Raw genomic sequence first — 16,526 nt, forward strand, 5'->3', positions numbered from 1 at the left:
GACATCAGTACTTTGAATCCTTTCCAACACAAAGATTCTGAGTGAGTAATAATCCCCTGGGAGTATCTCAGATGTTTCCTAGTCACCATGGCGTCGTGTGGCTTCTGACTTTGTCCACCCGAGTCCAACACCAGCACCTCTGCAGATGTTTCCTGAGAGATGAGCACCACATGGTAATGTCACTAGACTAGAAATCCACGGGATTCGGATGTTACAAATGTACAAACATATGAACTGAGGATAGGCCACTTAACCCTTGATCCTGTAGGTTTTAAGAAGCATCTTGAAAGAGCAAGGAGATGGAGGTAAAGGGTTTGAAGCAAGAGAGAGCCTGCCAACTTGCTAAGAATGTGAACACATTAGAAGCAGGCCCAGAGAAGGTTTACTCCATGAATCCCTGGAATAAGCAGATTGCCTTGTGAGGAAAAGCTAGACAGACTAACCTTGTATCCTCCGGAGTTTCAAAAGATTCAGAGGTGATTTAATTGAAACTTGTAAGATCCTGAGGGGAGTTAGCTGGGCCGATGTTTCCTCTTGTGGGAGAGAATGAGGGATCACTGTCTAAAAGTTAGGGGTTGCCCATTTAAAATAATGATGAGGAAACATTTTTCTCTCAGAGGGTCCTCAGTCTTTGGAATTCCCTTCCTCAAAAGATAGCGGGTATAGAATCTTCAAATAACTTTAAGGCAGAGCAAGATAGGCTCATGATGACCGAAGGGGTGAAAGATTATCAGGGATATGCAGGAATTTCTGCCATTCTCACACTAAATGTGCATTATCAACACCCTTTCTCCCCCAGCACTCCATCCCTAATATGTAACTATTGTCCCCTCTACATGTCACATCAGCTCTGAAGAAGAGTCACCTAGACTCAAAACGTTAGCTTGCTCTCTCTGTCCATGGATGCTGCCTGACGCGCTGTGATTTTCAGCATTTTTAGTTTTCAGTACAGATTCCAGCATCTGTGGCACTTTGCTCCTGTAGGAATGTAGAGTTGAGGTTAAAATCAGATTAGCTGTAATGTTATTGAAAAGTCTAGCAGGCTGGAAGGGCCAGTTGGTTTTGTCGTGTTACTTGTTTGTATGTTTGTAAGCTAATCATTGATGCCAAGTCGCTGACCTTGATTTGCACTCAGATCATTCACCATTGTTAAATCGCCAACTTTTTCTTTATGATGGACAATAAGATTTGGTGGTCCACAGAACCTCTGTTTTCTAAGTCTCACCACCCACCCAGCACAGCATTACACTGGGGAGAAACTGGGAGGTGGAGATCCCATGTTGTGCTCCCTGAGGAACACTAAAAATAGGTTGAGGAGCCGGAATATTCCACCGCTGCCGTCTTGAGCCGTGAACCGTATGTCAGATGCTGTTTGAGAGCCCTCATCTCTGAAGCATGTTGAACCATTTTACTACAATGAAGGTGCCAGGTCAAATAGAAGCTATTTTCATTGCTGTATACTATCCCGAGGGGTAATTGAGATAGGGAAGGATGACGGAGCAGGGGATGGACGCCACTTTAGGGATTTCAGTGATAAGGATGAGTGTTTGAAAAGAAAGACCGTACTGGAATGGGAACTAATATAGGTCAGCATGTTGGGTGATAGGTCAACAGGACATGCTGTGAGTTCTGAACTGTTGACAGAGCATTAACTCAAGGTCATGGAGAGTGTTAGATGTGAAGCCAGAAAAGCACAGGAAGAGTCCAGTCTGGAGATAACCGGATTAAAAGGTTCATCAGCAGGGGCTGGAGATGGGAGGCTGAGATAGGGTAGGGGTTTCTGGGCCTAGGTGGGATGTTTGTGAGGGTTGGTGTGGACTTGATGGGCTAAATGGCCTGTTTCCACACTGTAAGGATTCCTCTTCTGAGAGAGAGTTGAGGCTGATCCTGCAGGTGAGGAGAGTGAGGGATTGTGAACTCAGTTTGGACTCAGGCAGGACGTGGAGGTTGCAAACTGTTCGCCTCAGCCTCAGGTAGTTGCTAGGTGGAAGGCTGGAGTTAGGATTGAGGCGATAGAGTTTGTACTGAAAGTAAAAAGGGCTTGGTTTGTGTCCTTTGCCAGCACACTCTGCTCTTTTCAGTTGAATAGAATGAAGAGGAGAACGGGGTGTAACTGTGGGTCTGACCAGCCCAATTTTTGAGAGTTAAAATTGGGAGAGAAGTGCGTATAACCTCCTCTTAAAATGATGTGTTCCCTTCAGAAGAGAACTTGGCTGCACAGCGGTTAACTCTGATTTCGTCTAAAATGGAAGTGCGTTTTACAGCTTTGCCCTTTTTATTCCCATCAACATCTACCCATTTTTGTTTATGGTTGACATCAGCAGCAGAACCCTTTTCCTTGTGGGAGGAAGTTATCCGTGCAGCGAGGGAATTAAAACACAAAAGATTCAGCGCATCCCTATGGCTCAATCTCCATGCCACTTAAATTGCAACATGTTCTTTGAGAAAAAGTGCATCAGTCGCGACATAGAAACCCAGAAACGTAGAAAATAGGAGCAGGAGGAGGCCATTCAGCCCTTCAAGCCTTGCTCTGTCATTCATCACGATCATGGCTAATCATCCAACTCGGTAGCCTAATCCTGCTTTCTCCCCATAACCTTTGATCCCATTCGCCCCAAGTGCTGTATCTAGCCGCCTCTTGAATACATTCAATGTTTTAGCATCAACTACTTGCTGTTAATTCCACAGGCTTACCACTGTTTGGGTGAAGAAATGTTTCCTCATCTCCATTCTAAATCATCTACCCCAAATCCTCATACTGTGACCCCTGGTTCTGGACACATCCTTCCTGCATCTACCCTGTCCAGTCCTGTTAGAATTTTATAAGTCTCTATGAGATCCCCCTTCATTCATCTGAACTCAAGCAAAATAATCCAAACCTAGTCAATCTCTCCTCATACGTCAGACCCACCATCTCTGGAATCAGCCTGGTAAACCTTTGTTGCACTCCCTCAAGAGCAGGAGCATCCTTCCTCAGAAAAGGAGACCAAAATTGCACACAGGTTTCCAGATGTGGTCTTACCAAGGCCACAACACATCCCTGCTCTTGTACTTGAAACCTCTTGCAATGAAGGCCAACATACCATTTACCTTCCTTACTGCCTGCTGCACCTGCAGCTGGTGCACAAGGAGACCTAGATCCCACTGCACACTCTCCTCTCCCAATTCACAGCCACTCAGCTAGTAATCTGTGGTCTTGTTTTTGCTTCCAAAGAGACAATTCTATTGGATCATAAGCTGCTGAGTGACTGCAGAGTGATATCTTCTTCCAATACCAGTGCACCTTAATGACCCCCATTCGTACTTATGACACTAAGGTCGATGGAGTTGTGGATAGTGACGAAGGATGCTGTAGGTTGCAGAAAGACATAGATAAGCTGCAGAACCGGGCTGAGAGGTGGCAAATAGAGTTTAATGCAGACAAGTGTGAGGTGATGCACTTTGGTAGGAGTAACCGGAAGGCAAAGTACTGGGCTAATGGTAAGATTCTTAGTAGTGTAGATGAGCAGAGAGATCTCGGTGTCGATGTACACAGATCCTTGAAAGTTGCCACCCAGGTTGACAGGGCTGTTAAGAAGGCATACAGTGTTTTAGCTTTTATTAATAGAGGGATCGATTTCCGGAAGCAAGAGGTTATGCTGGAGCTGTACAAAACTCTGGTGCGGCTGCACTTGGAGTATTGCGTACAGTTCTGGTCACCGCATTATAAGAAGGATGTGGAAGCTTTGGAAAGGGTGCAGAGGAGATTTACTAGGATGTTGCCTGGTATGGAGGGAAGGTCTTACGAGGAAAGGCTGAGGGACTTGAGGCTGTTTTCATTAGAGAGAAGAAGGTTGAGAGGTGACTTAATTGAAACATATAAAATAATCAGAGGGTTAGATAGGGAGAGCCTTTTTCCTAGGATGTGACGGCGAGCACGAGGGGGTATAGCTTTAAATTAAGGGGTGAAAGATATAGGACAGATGTCAGAGGTAGTTTCTTTACTCAGAGAGTAGTAAGGGAATGGAACGCTTTGCCTGCAACGGTAGTAGATTCGCCAACTTTAACTACATTTAAGTCGTCATTGGATAAGCATATGGACGTACATGGAATAGTGTAGGTTAGATGGGCTTCAGATGGGTATGACAGGTCGGCACAACATTGAGGGCCGAAGGGCCTGTACTGTGCTGTAATGTTCTTCGTTTTCTGTTCTATGTTCTTACTGTCTGCAATTTCATCCACTTTGCTGGTATTCAGAAGTCTTTCTAGATTCCAGCTTCCAGTACTAGCTCATTCGCGGTGGTGATTTGGATTAGTTGTCTGGTATGTGTATACCTGCTGGTCAAATAAATTATAAGCTAATCTTTCCAAAGACAGGAGAGGTAGTAACACAAATGGAAAAATCATTGACAAAACAAACAAAGTGGGAATAAGGAAAAATTATTTCATGTAAAGGCCTGTCATCATCAGGAATGTGCTGCCTGAAAGTGGAAGCAGCTTCAATAGGAATGTTCAAAAAAGATTGAGGTACGTTTTTGAAGAAGGACGCGTTTGCAGGAGACAGCAGAGGACAGTGAGACTATTTGGGTCATTTCAACATTTTATCAAGTCATTTGAATAGACAGTGAAGGAGATAAAACTGGAAGAAATAGAGGCAGAAGTAGACCAATTAGCACCTGAAACCTGCTCTGTCACTCACTAGGATCATGGCTAATCCAACATTTCTCACATCCACAATCCTGCCCTTTCCCTGTAATCCTTGATTCTGCGACTTATCAAGAATGTATCTATCTGTCTCAAATTTCTGTATACACAAGGATGACTGATCCAGAGCTAGAGCCTTATCAACAATTATACTCCAGTAGCTTTTGTCACCACAAAAGATGATGCCTATTGTGTGAAACTGACTTGAGCACTCAATGGTTTAATTGATCTGTGTTTGATTAGGCAAGGCTGCTATCCGATCTGTGTTGGCTATATTTGATTGGTTAAGGCTGGATAATGACTGGATAATTCATGCGGATGGGTTGTGATTGCAGACGTTTTCTTGCAAATAAACAGGTCACTCGCTTAGTAGCTGGTGCCACCTTGGCAATGCTCTGAGGTCTGTAAAATCATAGAATCCCTACAGCATGAAGACAAGCCCTTCAGCCCAAAAAGTCCACACTGACCCTCAGAGCATCACACCCAGGCCCATTCCCCCTATAATCCAACTAATCTACACATCCCTGAACACTATGGGCAATTTAGCACGGCCAAACCACCTAACCTGCACATCTTGGGACTGTGGGAGGAAACTGGAGGAAACCCACACAGACATGGGGAGAATGTGCAAACTCCACACAGACAGTCGCCTGAGGCTGGAATCGAACCCTGGCCCCTGGTGCTGTGAGGCTGCAGTGCTAACCACTGAGCCACCCCCAAATATAACATATAAAATATTTAACAGAGGGCCTTACAGGAACGAGTACATTCACCAATGATTATTTTGGTTGTAAAGGGATTGTCTCCAACACTGATTGGATTGTTGTGTTAGATTGAGCTCCGTATTCCTGGAGTAAGGTATGTATATGCATGATGATTTGCCATCCATTACAAGGGGGGAGGCGAAATTAAATGTCCCACGCCCATGGGTGACATCAGGCCGTGCCTGTGTTTGGGGGACAAGTTTACTGTTTTGTTGTAAAGGGGCCGTTGTCTGGGAATTGGTTTCCAGATGATCACTGAATCTTTTGTATTTTGTGTTTGGAAGTCTTACCTTTATATGTCTGATTGAAATAATAGTTGAATGGCTTAACTCTGTCACCTCGTCCTGTCCCCTCCACCCCCTCCCTGTCTCGGTCACCTCCTCCAGTCCCCTCCACCTCTTCCTGTCCCCTTCACCCCCTCCCCTGTCTCTGTCACCTCCTCCAGTCCCCTCCATCCCCTCCCTGTCTCTGTCACCTCCTCCAGTCCCCTCCACCCCCTCCCTGTCTCTGTCACCTCCTCCAGTCCCCTCCATCCCCTCCCTGTCTCTGTCACCTCCTCCTGTCCCCTCCACCTCCTCCCTGTCTCTGTCACCTCCTCCTGTCCCCTCCACCCCCTCCCTGTCTCTGTCACCTCCTCCCTGTCCCCTCCACCCCCTCCCTGTCTCTGTCACCTCCTCCTGTCCCCTCCACCCCCTCCCTGTCTCTGTCACCTCCTCCAGTCCCCTCCACCCCCTCCCTGTCTCTGTCACCTCCTCCTGTCCACTCCACCCCCTCCCTGTCTCTGTCACCTCCTCCTGTCCCCTCCACCCCCTCCCTGTCTCTGTCACCTCCTCCAGTCCCCTCCACCCCTCCCTGTCTCTGTCACCTCCTCCTGTCCCCTCCAGCCCCTCCCTGTCTCTGTCACCTCCTCCAGTCCCCTCCACCCCTCCCTGTCTCTGTCACCTCCTCCTGTCCCCTCCATCCCTTCCCTGTTTCTGTCACCTCCTCCTGTCCCCTCCACCCCCTCCGTGTCTCTGTCACCACCTCCAGTCCCCTCCACCCCCTCCCTGTCTCTGTCACCTCCTCGTGTCCCCTCCACTGGAGTAAGCTGTTCAGCATCTTGTGCCTGTTCCACCATTTAATGAGATCATGGCTGACCTGTGACCTAACTCCATATCTGTTTGCCCATATCCCTTAATACTCTTGCTAAACAAAAATTTATCAATCTCAGATTTAAATTTCAGGCATAAAATTAACAGTTAACTACAATTAGTGATGCTGTATGTAGAAATAATGATACTTCTATTTAATTGTAGTGTATTTCAGAGATTTGAATGACCTGAAGTGCTTCAAAGGACTGTAAACTGATGAAAATCTGACACAGTCAAATACAAAACATTAGGAGAGGGACCAGAGACATAGCGACTGAGGTGAGGTATCAAATGTTTTGTAGTGCTTGTGGAGAGAGGAATACAAAGGCAGAGAGGTTTAAGATGGGATTTCTGGAGCTTCACGCCTAACCAATCGAAGGTATATTTATGAAGAAATTAAAGTTAGTGCTGACCAAGAAACCATATTGGGGAGAAAGAAGGAATCTCAGAGAGTTGTTGAGCTGGAGGAGGTGACAGAGACAGGGAGGGGCTGGAGGGGACAGGAGGAGGTGACAGACAGGGAGGGGGTGGAGGGAACTGGAGGAGGTGACAGAGACAGGGAGGGGGTGGAGGGGACAGGAGGAGGTGACAGAGACAGGGAGGGGGTGGAGGGGACTGGAGGAGGTGACAGAGACAGGGAGGGGGTGGAGGGGACAGGAGGAGGTGACAGACAGGGAGGGGATGGAAAGGACAGGAGGAGGTGACAGACAGGGAGGGGGTGGAGGGGACAGGAGGAGGTGACAGAGACCGGGAGGGGATGGAGGGGATAGGAGGAGGTGACAGAGACAGGGAAGGGGTGGAAGGGACTGGAGGAGGTGACAGAGACAGGGAAGGGGTGGAAGGGACTGGAGGAGGTGACAGAGACAGGGAGGGGATGGAGGGGACGGGAGGAGGTGACAGAGGCAGGGAGGGACAAGGCCAGAAAGGGATTTGAAGGCTGGAATAAGGGTTTTGAACTGTCAGCACTGCCAAACCTGTGCACTGGTCATGTCTCTCGCCCTGAACATGGAGGTCTGGGTTCAAGTCCTACCTCCTCCAGGGGTGTGAACAGGTTGATTGGAAAAATAGGTTAATTTGTAAAATATTTTGGCCAGACATGGGAGTCAACATACCTCAACAAGCATAGCAGCATTGATCCAAAAGGAGGCGGTTGACAGAGTTGGGATGCAGGCAGTTGTGGAGCTGACATTTGAGCCTGTGGAAGATGAGAGAAGGTCATGGAGGAGTTGGAATTTTTGCGCCTGAAGGTCACAAACTACCCTTTACCTTGACATGGACATTTAATCCGTAAATTGTTTATGTCAAGGGTAAATGCCAACACTGGCTACTTAGACTATTAGCCTGCTTCTGCATTGAGAATGTTTTCAGTTGTGAAGTCCTCTCAGCAATTCAGTCATATCCCTGGCTAAACTCCCCCTAGGTCCATCTCAATCCCTTTCAGTGAGGTGCCTTGGGTCATTTTTGAGATATAAGATAATGGCACTGAAAAGGCTAATGCTGAAGATGGCATCGAACTCAACCGAACCTGATGGCATTTATAAGGAAGGGCTTTTGAGGAAGACAGATCAACCATCTCGGTCTCCTCACAGCCCAAGTAACAATATCTGTCTATTTTCCTTGATCTGTTTGGACCAAGTAGCCCCTGTAGACTCGGTTACTATGTTAGAAAGGTGGTAACTGTCTGCCAACCATATGTTTAGTAGTGGTTGGCATTACACACCCACATTGTTCATCCTTCTGCAGTGTTAAAGATGCCACATCAATGTGAGCTGTTGTTGATGACAGCTCTGTAGATGTATACATTGCAGAATGGGGATCATTCAGTGTATTCTGCCTGTTGGAATGAACCATCAAAATTTTACTGGCCTGATCAAAACCTCAAATTTTTTAAGGGGAAAGTGTATAAAAACATACAGCAATCATCTTTGTTTCAAACACTCCATGCTTCAGCAACTCTACATAAATAAATTGTCTTGCTTCACTAATGTAATTGCAATTTGGAATTATTCACAGATTCCTTAGAGGCAAGGACCTTCACCAATTTGCTTTTTGCAGCTACTTTTGTAACGTAAAGGCTCTCTCTCCCCCTCTCTCTTTCTCTCTCTCTCTCTCTGTCTCTGTCTCTGTTCAGGTCGATTAGCCCCAGTGCCGCCTATTGATGTAATGGAGGAGTGAAATCCAGTGCATTAATTCATCTCTTCATTCCTGAGCTTTCTCTATTCTCCTATAATAACAGTGCCTACTGACAGAGGGATGAAAATACTGCCAAAGAACCTCCAGCTCGAAGACTCGCAAATCATCAGTCAGACTGTTCTTTTTGAACTGTCGCATGGATTTTGCTTCCAGCTCCTTGTGAAATGAATTGACTGAGAGATATAGGCTTTTGATTATTTAAAGCAAGAAGTTCATTAAGAAACCAATTGTGAGAACAGCATGATGCAACGTCATGCTTGCCATATGGATTAAAAGCTATCCCACCTCGAAAAAACAAATTTAATTACTATCTAATAGTATTTCAACTCAATTTTCAATGTAATATGCAAGTCTAATAGCATTAGCAGTGTGAAATGATACAATCTCCAGTCACTCTGACATCTTACACTGGCAAATTTCATTGATTTTATTTCTAATAATGTTCACCTTTTGAGAGCACAGAACAAATTCTAATAGTTCAATAGATAGCACAGTTGTAAATCTTTCTTATCTGAGAAAAATCTGATTCAAACTGTTTGGAGGAGGATAGCACAATATGGTATTAATGTGTAAAAGCCCTAAGGCGTGCTTCTGAAATTCTTATCTGCTGTGTTAAAGGGTTTTTAATCTTAATACAAGGCTTATTTATGTGCATAAAACAGTAGCCTGTGTCGTATGGAAACCATGTCAATTTCCACCTCTTCCAACCCCTTTTAATTCCTTGCTGTTGAACATCTCCATTTTGTTAACTTTAGATATGTCAATTCAAACAAATACATGGTCTGCCTCCCACATTCTACTCAAAACTTTGAAGAGTCATTGACCTTGGAATTCAGGCTCAGAGTTCCTTGGAAGTGGAGTCCCAGGTAGATAGGATAGTGAAGAAGGCATTTAGTATGCTTGCCTTTATTGGTCAATGCATTGTGTATAAGAGTTGGGAGGTCATGTCCAGGCCATTGGTCAGGTCACTGTTGGAACACTGTGTACAATTCTGGTCTCCCTGCTGTAGGAAGGATTTTGTGAAACTTGAAAGAGTTCAGAAAAGGTTTACAAAGATGTGGCCAGGGTTGGAGGGTTTGAGCTATAGCGACGGGCTGAATATCTGGGGCTGTTTTTGGAGGCTGTGAGGTGACCTTATAGAAGTTTCTCAAATCATGAGGGGCATGGAGAGGGTGAATGGTCAAGGTCTTTCCCCCAGGGTAGTGGAGTCTAAAACTAGAGGGTGTAGGTTTAAGGTGAGAGGAGAAAGATTTAAAAGGGACCTAAGGGGCAACTTTTTCACGCAGAGGGTGGTGTGTGTATGGAACGAGCTGCCAGAGGAAGTGGGGGAGCCTGGTACAATTACGATATTTAAAAGGCATCTGGGTGGGCACATGAATAGGAACGGCTTAGAGGGACATGGGCCAAATGCTGGCAAATGGGACTAGATTAATTTAGGATATCTGAGTTGGACCAAAGGGCCTGTTTCTGTGCTGTGCATGCCTGTGACTCAAAACGTTAACTCTGTGTTCGTTTCTCAAATGCTGCCAGGCCTGCCTCCACAGTCCTTTGTCTTATTTTTACCCAAAGCTCTGCTGTGCATGCCCTAACTCTCACCAAGTCCCTTTTGTTGTGTTAGGCCTCGCAGCAGGCGTGTGATATACCTTTAAAGGATATGCTCAGGATATCATCACCATATGACAGCATGTCACCTAATCATTGGCAAGTTCTCGGTCTCCATCACACTGAGCTCTCACCTTTTGAAGCATGACATGCTGAGGGAAATGCACATCTGGATTGCTTAGCTTGAGCCCAGATCCAGAAGTGATTGTGATGGTAGTGTATGCATGTAAATACCAGGAGGTGAATTCTTCAATACTATGTGAGCCATATCTCCATTCCAGGAGCAACTTTAAGTATCACAGAGTGAGAAGATGGGCCAGGTCATCAGTATATGTTGAAGCTTCATGTCATCTTTCCACATTTTACTCCTGTGCTTACCAGATTGATAGAGGTTTACAGCATGGAAACAGGCCCTTCAGCCCAACTTTACCATGCTGCTCAGTTTTCACAATTAATATTTTTATTTTATTTATTCATGGGATGACAGCATCTATTGCCCATCAGGGGCCAATTGCAGTTGAGAGTCAACCCCATTGCTGTGGGTCTGGAGTCACATGTAGACCAGACCAGGTAAGGATGGCAGTTTCCTTCCCTAAAAGGGCATTAGTGAACCAGATGGGTTTTCCCCCCAACAATCAGCAATGGATTCACAGTCATCATTAGATTCTTACTTCCAGATATTTATTGAATTCAAATTCCGCCATCTGCCCTGGCAGGATTCGAACCCAGGTCCCCAGAGCATTATCTGGGTCTCTGGATTAACAGTCCAGTGACAATACCACTAGGCCATTGCCTCCCCTGATCTAGTCTTATTTGCCTGTGTTTGGTCCATATCCCTCCATACCTATTCTATCCATTTACCTGTCTAAATGTTTCTTAAATTACAAAAGTATACTCGCTTATACCGCTACCTGTGGAAGCCTGTTCCAAACACTCACTTCCCTCTTTCGTATCCCTCTCCCTCACCTTAAACCTATGCCCTCTAGTTTTAGATTCCCCTACTTGTTCGCGCCTGGCGATTTTGATTTTTAAAATCCTCATCTTTGTTTCAGATCCCTCCATGGCCCATCCATACCCGTCTTCTGCCATCACCTCCAGCTGCACAAGATATCAGTGCACTTTTCATGTTGGCTTTTACAGCCTGAACTTTAATCACTCTAACACTCTGGTGCTAAGTTCTGGGACACCTGCCCTCGCCCTCATCAATTCTCTTCCTTGCTTTCCTCCCTTAAGAAATGCCTTGAAACCTCCCCTCGACATCAGATCTTTGGCCATGACATGAGCCTAGTGTTTCCCAACACGGCTGTATCTCCTCTTGCTTCATAATGTTCCTTGTGAGGATCCTTGGGGCATTTATTTACCTATAAGGGGCCATCTCAAGATAAGAACATAGAACAGAACAGGCCCTTCGGCCCATGGTGTTGTGCAGACCTATTATCCTACTGTCAGATCAAACTACCCTGCGTACCATATCATCCATGTGCCTGTCCAGGAGGTGTTTAAATGTGTAAGTTAGTCTTGTTGTTGGAACATGCTCCCTAACACTGCCCCCCATTTGTCCATCCTTCAGAGGATAGGTGATTACTTCGTACGTAACTGGAGGAATAATCGTTCTTTCATATTATGTCAGTAATTTTTCTAGAACTTGGGTTGATGGTAGCGCTGGCAAAGCAATCATTATTGCCCCATCCCCTGTGGCCCTGAGGGGGTTAAGATTCGATTGTGATGTTTGGGCTGGAGTTACCTGTAGATCAGGGCTTCTCAAAGTTGGGGGTCATGAGTGGAAATGTGGGGCCTGGGAGAGCAATGGCTGTTAGGAGCCCCAGAGTGCACAGCGGCTTTGAATCCTCGTGTATTTTACAATCTGTGGACATGGCCGAAATGCTGGGTGCCCGCATGGGGATGATCAGTCGGCCTTAAATTCTTTTGCCAGATGAGGGGTTCCTCTCCCCTACCTTCCCTAGTTCCCACCACTTCCTCCAACAGGGTGCATCCCCTCCCCCAACACTCTCACTGCTCTCAACTGGGAGGTCCACCACAGTTTGAGGCTGGAAACAGCAGCCTGAGTGCAAAAATACTGCCTTGGTGTAGATGCAAGGTTTCCTTATCATGGAGATTGTGAAAGAGCCACCGACTGGTTTGTTTACAGCCTGGAAACTCTCGATGGTCATTGTCTGGTATTGTGAGATGGTCCATGTGTGGGGTGGTATCACTTCGCTGACTCTGCGTTTTGGTTCCAATAAACTCTGACGATCTTAATTCCAAACACGTTCGCACACTCACAGGTCTGGCAGTGCGGGGGCAGCATGGAGGTCCTGCCATGCTCACGAGTGGCCCACATCGAGCGCACAAAGAAGCCATACAACAACGATATTGATTACTATGCCAAGCGTAATGCCCTGCGAGCTGCTGAGGTCTGGATGGATGACTTCAAATCACATGTCTATATGGCATGGAACATACCGATCAATGTAAGTATGGGCAAGGCAGGTAAAAATACATGATCTACAAATGGTTGTGGCCACCGGTGATAGTCTATTTGAGAAGGAGGTATAGGTGTTGGTTAGGGAGCTTGTAGGAGTAGCAGTATATGTCATAGAGTCATACAGCACAGAAACAGACCCTTCAGTACAACCAGCCCGTACCGAACACAACCCTGAACTAAACGTGTCCCACCTGCCTGCTCCTGGCCCATATCCCTCCAAACCTTGATAACAAAGTGTGGAGCTGGATGAGCACAGCAAGCCACGCATCATCTCAGGAGCACAAAAGCTGACGTTCTGGGCCTAGACCCTTCATCAGAGAGGGGGTTGGGGAGAGGAAACTGGAATAAATGGGGAGAGAGGGGGAGGCGGACCGAAGATGGAGAGAAAAGAAGATAGGTGGAGAGGAGAGTATAGGTGAGGAGGTAGGGAGGGGATAGGTCAGTCCAGGGAAGACGGACAGGTCAAGGAGGCGGGATGAGGTCGTAGGTAGGAAATGGAGGTTTGGCTTGAGGTGGGAGGAAGGGATGGGTGAGAGGAAGAACAGGTTAGGGAGGCGGAGACAGGCTGGGCTGGTTTTGGGATGCAGTGGAGGGAGGGGACGAGCTGGGCTGGTTTTCGGATGGAGTGGGGGGAGGGGACGAACTGGGCTGGTTTTGTGATGCAGTGGGGGAAGGGGAGATTTTGAACCTCCGCTTGGGAACCCTGCAGCCCAATGGTATCAATGTGGACTTCACAAGCTTCAAAATCTCCCCTTCCCCTACTGCATCCCAAAGCCAGCCCAGTTCTTCCTCTCCCCCCACTGCATCCCAAAACCAGCCCAGCCTGTCTCTGCTTCCCTCACCTGTTCTTCCTCTCACCTATCCCTTCCTCCCACCTCAAGCCGCACCTCCATTTCCTACCTACCACCTCATCCCACTTCCTTGACCTGTCCGTCTTCCCTGGACTGACCTATCCCCTCCCTATCTCCCCACCTATACTCTCCTCTCTACCTATCTTCTTTTCTCCATCTTTGGTCCACCTCCCCCTCTCTCCCCATTTATTCCAGTTCCCTCTCCCCATCCCCCTCTCTGATAAGGGTCTAGGCCCGAAACGTCAGCTTTTGTGCTCCTGAGATGCTGCTTGGCCTGCTGTGTTCATCCAGCTCTACACTTTGTTATCTTTGATTCTCCAGCATCAGCAGTTCCCATTATCCCTCCAAACCGTTCCTCTTCGTGTATTATCCAAATGTCTTTTAAATGTTGTAATTGTACCCATGTCCGCTTCTTCCTCGTATTGTCAGTCATTATCAGGTACCTCTAAAGACCAAGAGGGTAAATCTGTGTCTTGACCTGAATAATGATATTTCGTTCTCTCGGCCAATGCTCCACACCATTGGTCAGTAACATTTCACACTCCAAAGAGGCTCCAGTGTTAAATAAAACTAGTCATTTAACCTACTCAGTGGGGTAAGAGTTCAGCAGAGCACAAATGGGAATTGGAAAGGGCCCAATTTGCACTTCAGTTGAAATATGTTATTCCAGGTTAGTAGCAACTGGGAGACCCACATCATTTCAGAATTGTAGATTAGAAACAAGCACTCCTTAATGTGACAGAGTCTTGGGACCGTTACAATGTCCCATGCTATAGGACTGGAAACACAAGGGGAAGTCGCTGTCTCCATCTCGGGCAACCACCTGGAAACAGATGTCCATTTCAAGCCCACCGACTCCCACAGCTACCTAGAATACACCTCCTCCCACCCACCTTCCTGCAAAAATGACATCCCCTATTCCCAATTCCCTCGATGAGGCATTCCACTCCTGTACATCTCAGATGTCCTCGTTTTTCAAGGACCGCAACATCCACCCCAGCAGTGGTTGAGAACACCCTCAACCGTGCCTCCCGCATTTCCCGCAACTCATCCCTCACACCCCGCCCCCACAACAACAACCAAAACAGAAACCCCCTCATCCTTACGTACCACCCCACCAACCTCCGGATACAACACATCATCCTTCGACACTTCCACCATCTACAATCCGACCCCACTACCCAAGACATTTTTCCCTCTCCACCCTTGTCTGCCTTACGGAGAGACCGCTCTCTCTGCGACTCCCTTGTCCGCTCCACGCTCCCCTCCAGCCCCACCACACCCGGCACTTTCCCCTGCAACCGCAGGAAATGCTACACTTGTCCCCACACCTCGTCCCTCACCCCCATCCCAGGCCCCAAGATGACTTTCCACATCAAGCAGATGTTCACCTGCCCATCTGCCAATGTGGTATACTGCATCCACTGTACCCAGTGCGGCTTCCTCTACATTGGGGAAACCAAGCAGAGGCTTGGGGACCGCTTTCCAGAACACCTACTCTCGGTTTGCAATAAACAACTGCACCTCCCAGTCGCGAACCATTTCAACTCCCCCTCCCATTCCTCAGACGACATGTCCATCCTGTGCCTCCTGCAGTGCCACAACGATGCCACCCGTAGGTTGCAGGAACAGCAACTCATATTCCGCCTGGGAACCCTGCAGCCCAATGGTATCAACATGGACTTCACTAGCTTCAAAATCTCCCCTCCCCCTACCGCATCCCAAAACCAGCCCAGCTTGTCCCCGCTTCCCTAACCTGTTCTTCCTCTCACCTATCCCTTCCTTTCACCTCAAGCCCCACCCTGATTTCCTACCGACTAACCTCATCCTGACTCCCTGATCTGTCTGTCCTCCCTGGACTGACCTATCCCCTCCCTACCTCCCCACCTACACTCACTTCAACTGGCTCCATCCCCGCCCCTTTAACTTGTCTGTCCCCTCTCCCCCATCTTCTTCTCTATCCATCTTCGGTCTGCCTGCCCCTCTCTCCCTATCTATTACAGAACCCTCTCCCCATCCCCCTTTTCTGATGAAGGGTCTAGGCCCGAAATGTCAGCTTTTGTGCTCCTAAGATGCTGCTTGGCCTGCTGTGTTCATCCAGCTCTACATCTTGTTATCTGGGAAGTGGCGCCTTCCTGGGAGACTGGGAATAGACTTTTTAACCTGTTTGAGTGTAGCCGCTGAATTTGTTATTTGTGGGGGTACAAATCCTGAGAGGCAGTCAGGGGTTAGAACCTCAGGCTGTGCTATGTAGAAATTACATGCATCTACAGTGATGCAGCAATTGTGATCTGTGTCACAAACAGGCCAACTCTGTGTTGGATCAAGTTCTGAGTCACTGAGAGGCCCATCATGTGACTTGCAGCTCCCAAACCTGCAAGAACCGGAAGCTTCCATGGGAGTCTGCCGCCTCTCCAAGCGACTGCCTCGAAGACTCCCTTGAGAATGGAAGGGGTAGTTTGGAGAAGAGAGGAAGGAGGCGGGGACTTTGGAGAAGGGAGAGCTCAGGGAAGGGGAGCTCGGAGAAGTGGGATGGTTGGAGAGGTGGAATTTTTGTGATGGGGGAGCTTGGGGATAGAGTCAGAGTGGCCTGTAGCACAGAAAAGGGCCCTTTGGCCCGTCAAGTTCTGTGCCAGTTGAAAGCAATCGCCTCACTGTTCTAATCCCATTTCCCAGCACTTAGTCCCTGCTTTGGCATCACAAGTGCACATCTAAATCCTTTTTCTTTACAGCAGGAGGAGTTTGAGGGGAATGTTTGAGGGTGCAATGTGAGAGGGAGGAGTTTAGGGATGGGCAATAAATGCTGCCTGGCCAATGA

At 47.4% G+C, this 16,526-nt stretch overlaps 1 protein-coding gene across 2 annotated transcripts in view; it reads left to right on the forward strand.

Annotated features, from left to right (window-relative positions):
* The window catches only part of galnt9 (polypeptide N-acetylgalactosaminyltransferase 9), a 274,221-nt gene that overhangs the window by 189,249 nt on the left and 68,446 nt on the right, over window positions 1–16,526 (forward strand). For both annotated transcript variants that reach the window (XM_048556262.2, XM_059654892.1), the window contains exon 7: window positions 12,658–12,843. In XM_048556262.2, the coding sequence (XP_048412219.1) occupies window positions 12,658–12,843 (186 nt within the window). The remainder of the gene's footprint in view (window positions 1–12,657; window positions 12,844–16,526) is intronic.

Source organism: Stegostoma tigrinum, chromosome 26, assembly GCF_030684315.1.
Source record: "Stegostoma tigrinum isolate sSteTig4 chromosome 26, sSteTig4.hap1, whole genome shotgun sequence".
NCBI classification, from domain to species: Eukaryota; Metazoa; Chordata; class Chondrichthyes; order Orectolobiformes; family Stegostomatidae; genus Stegostoma; species Stegostoma tigrinum.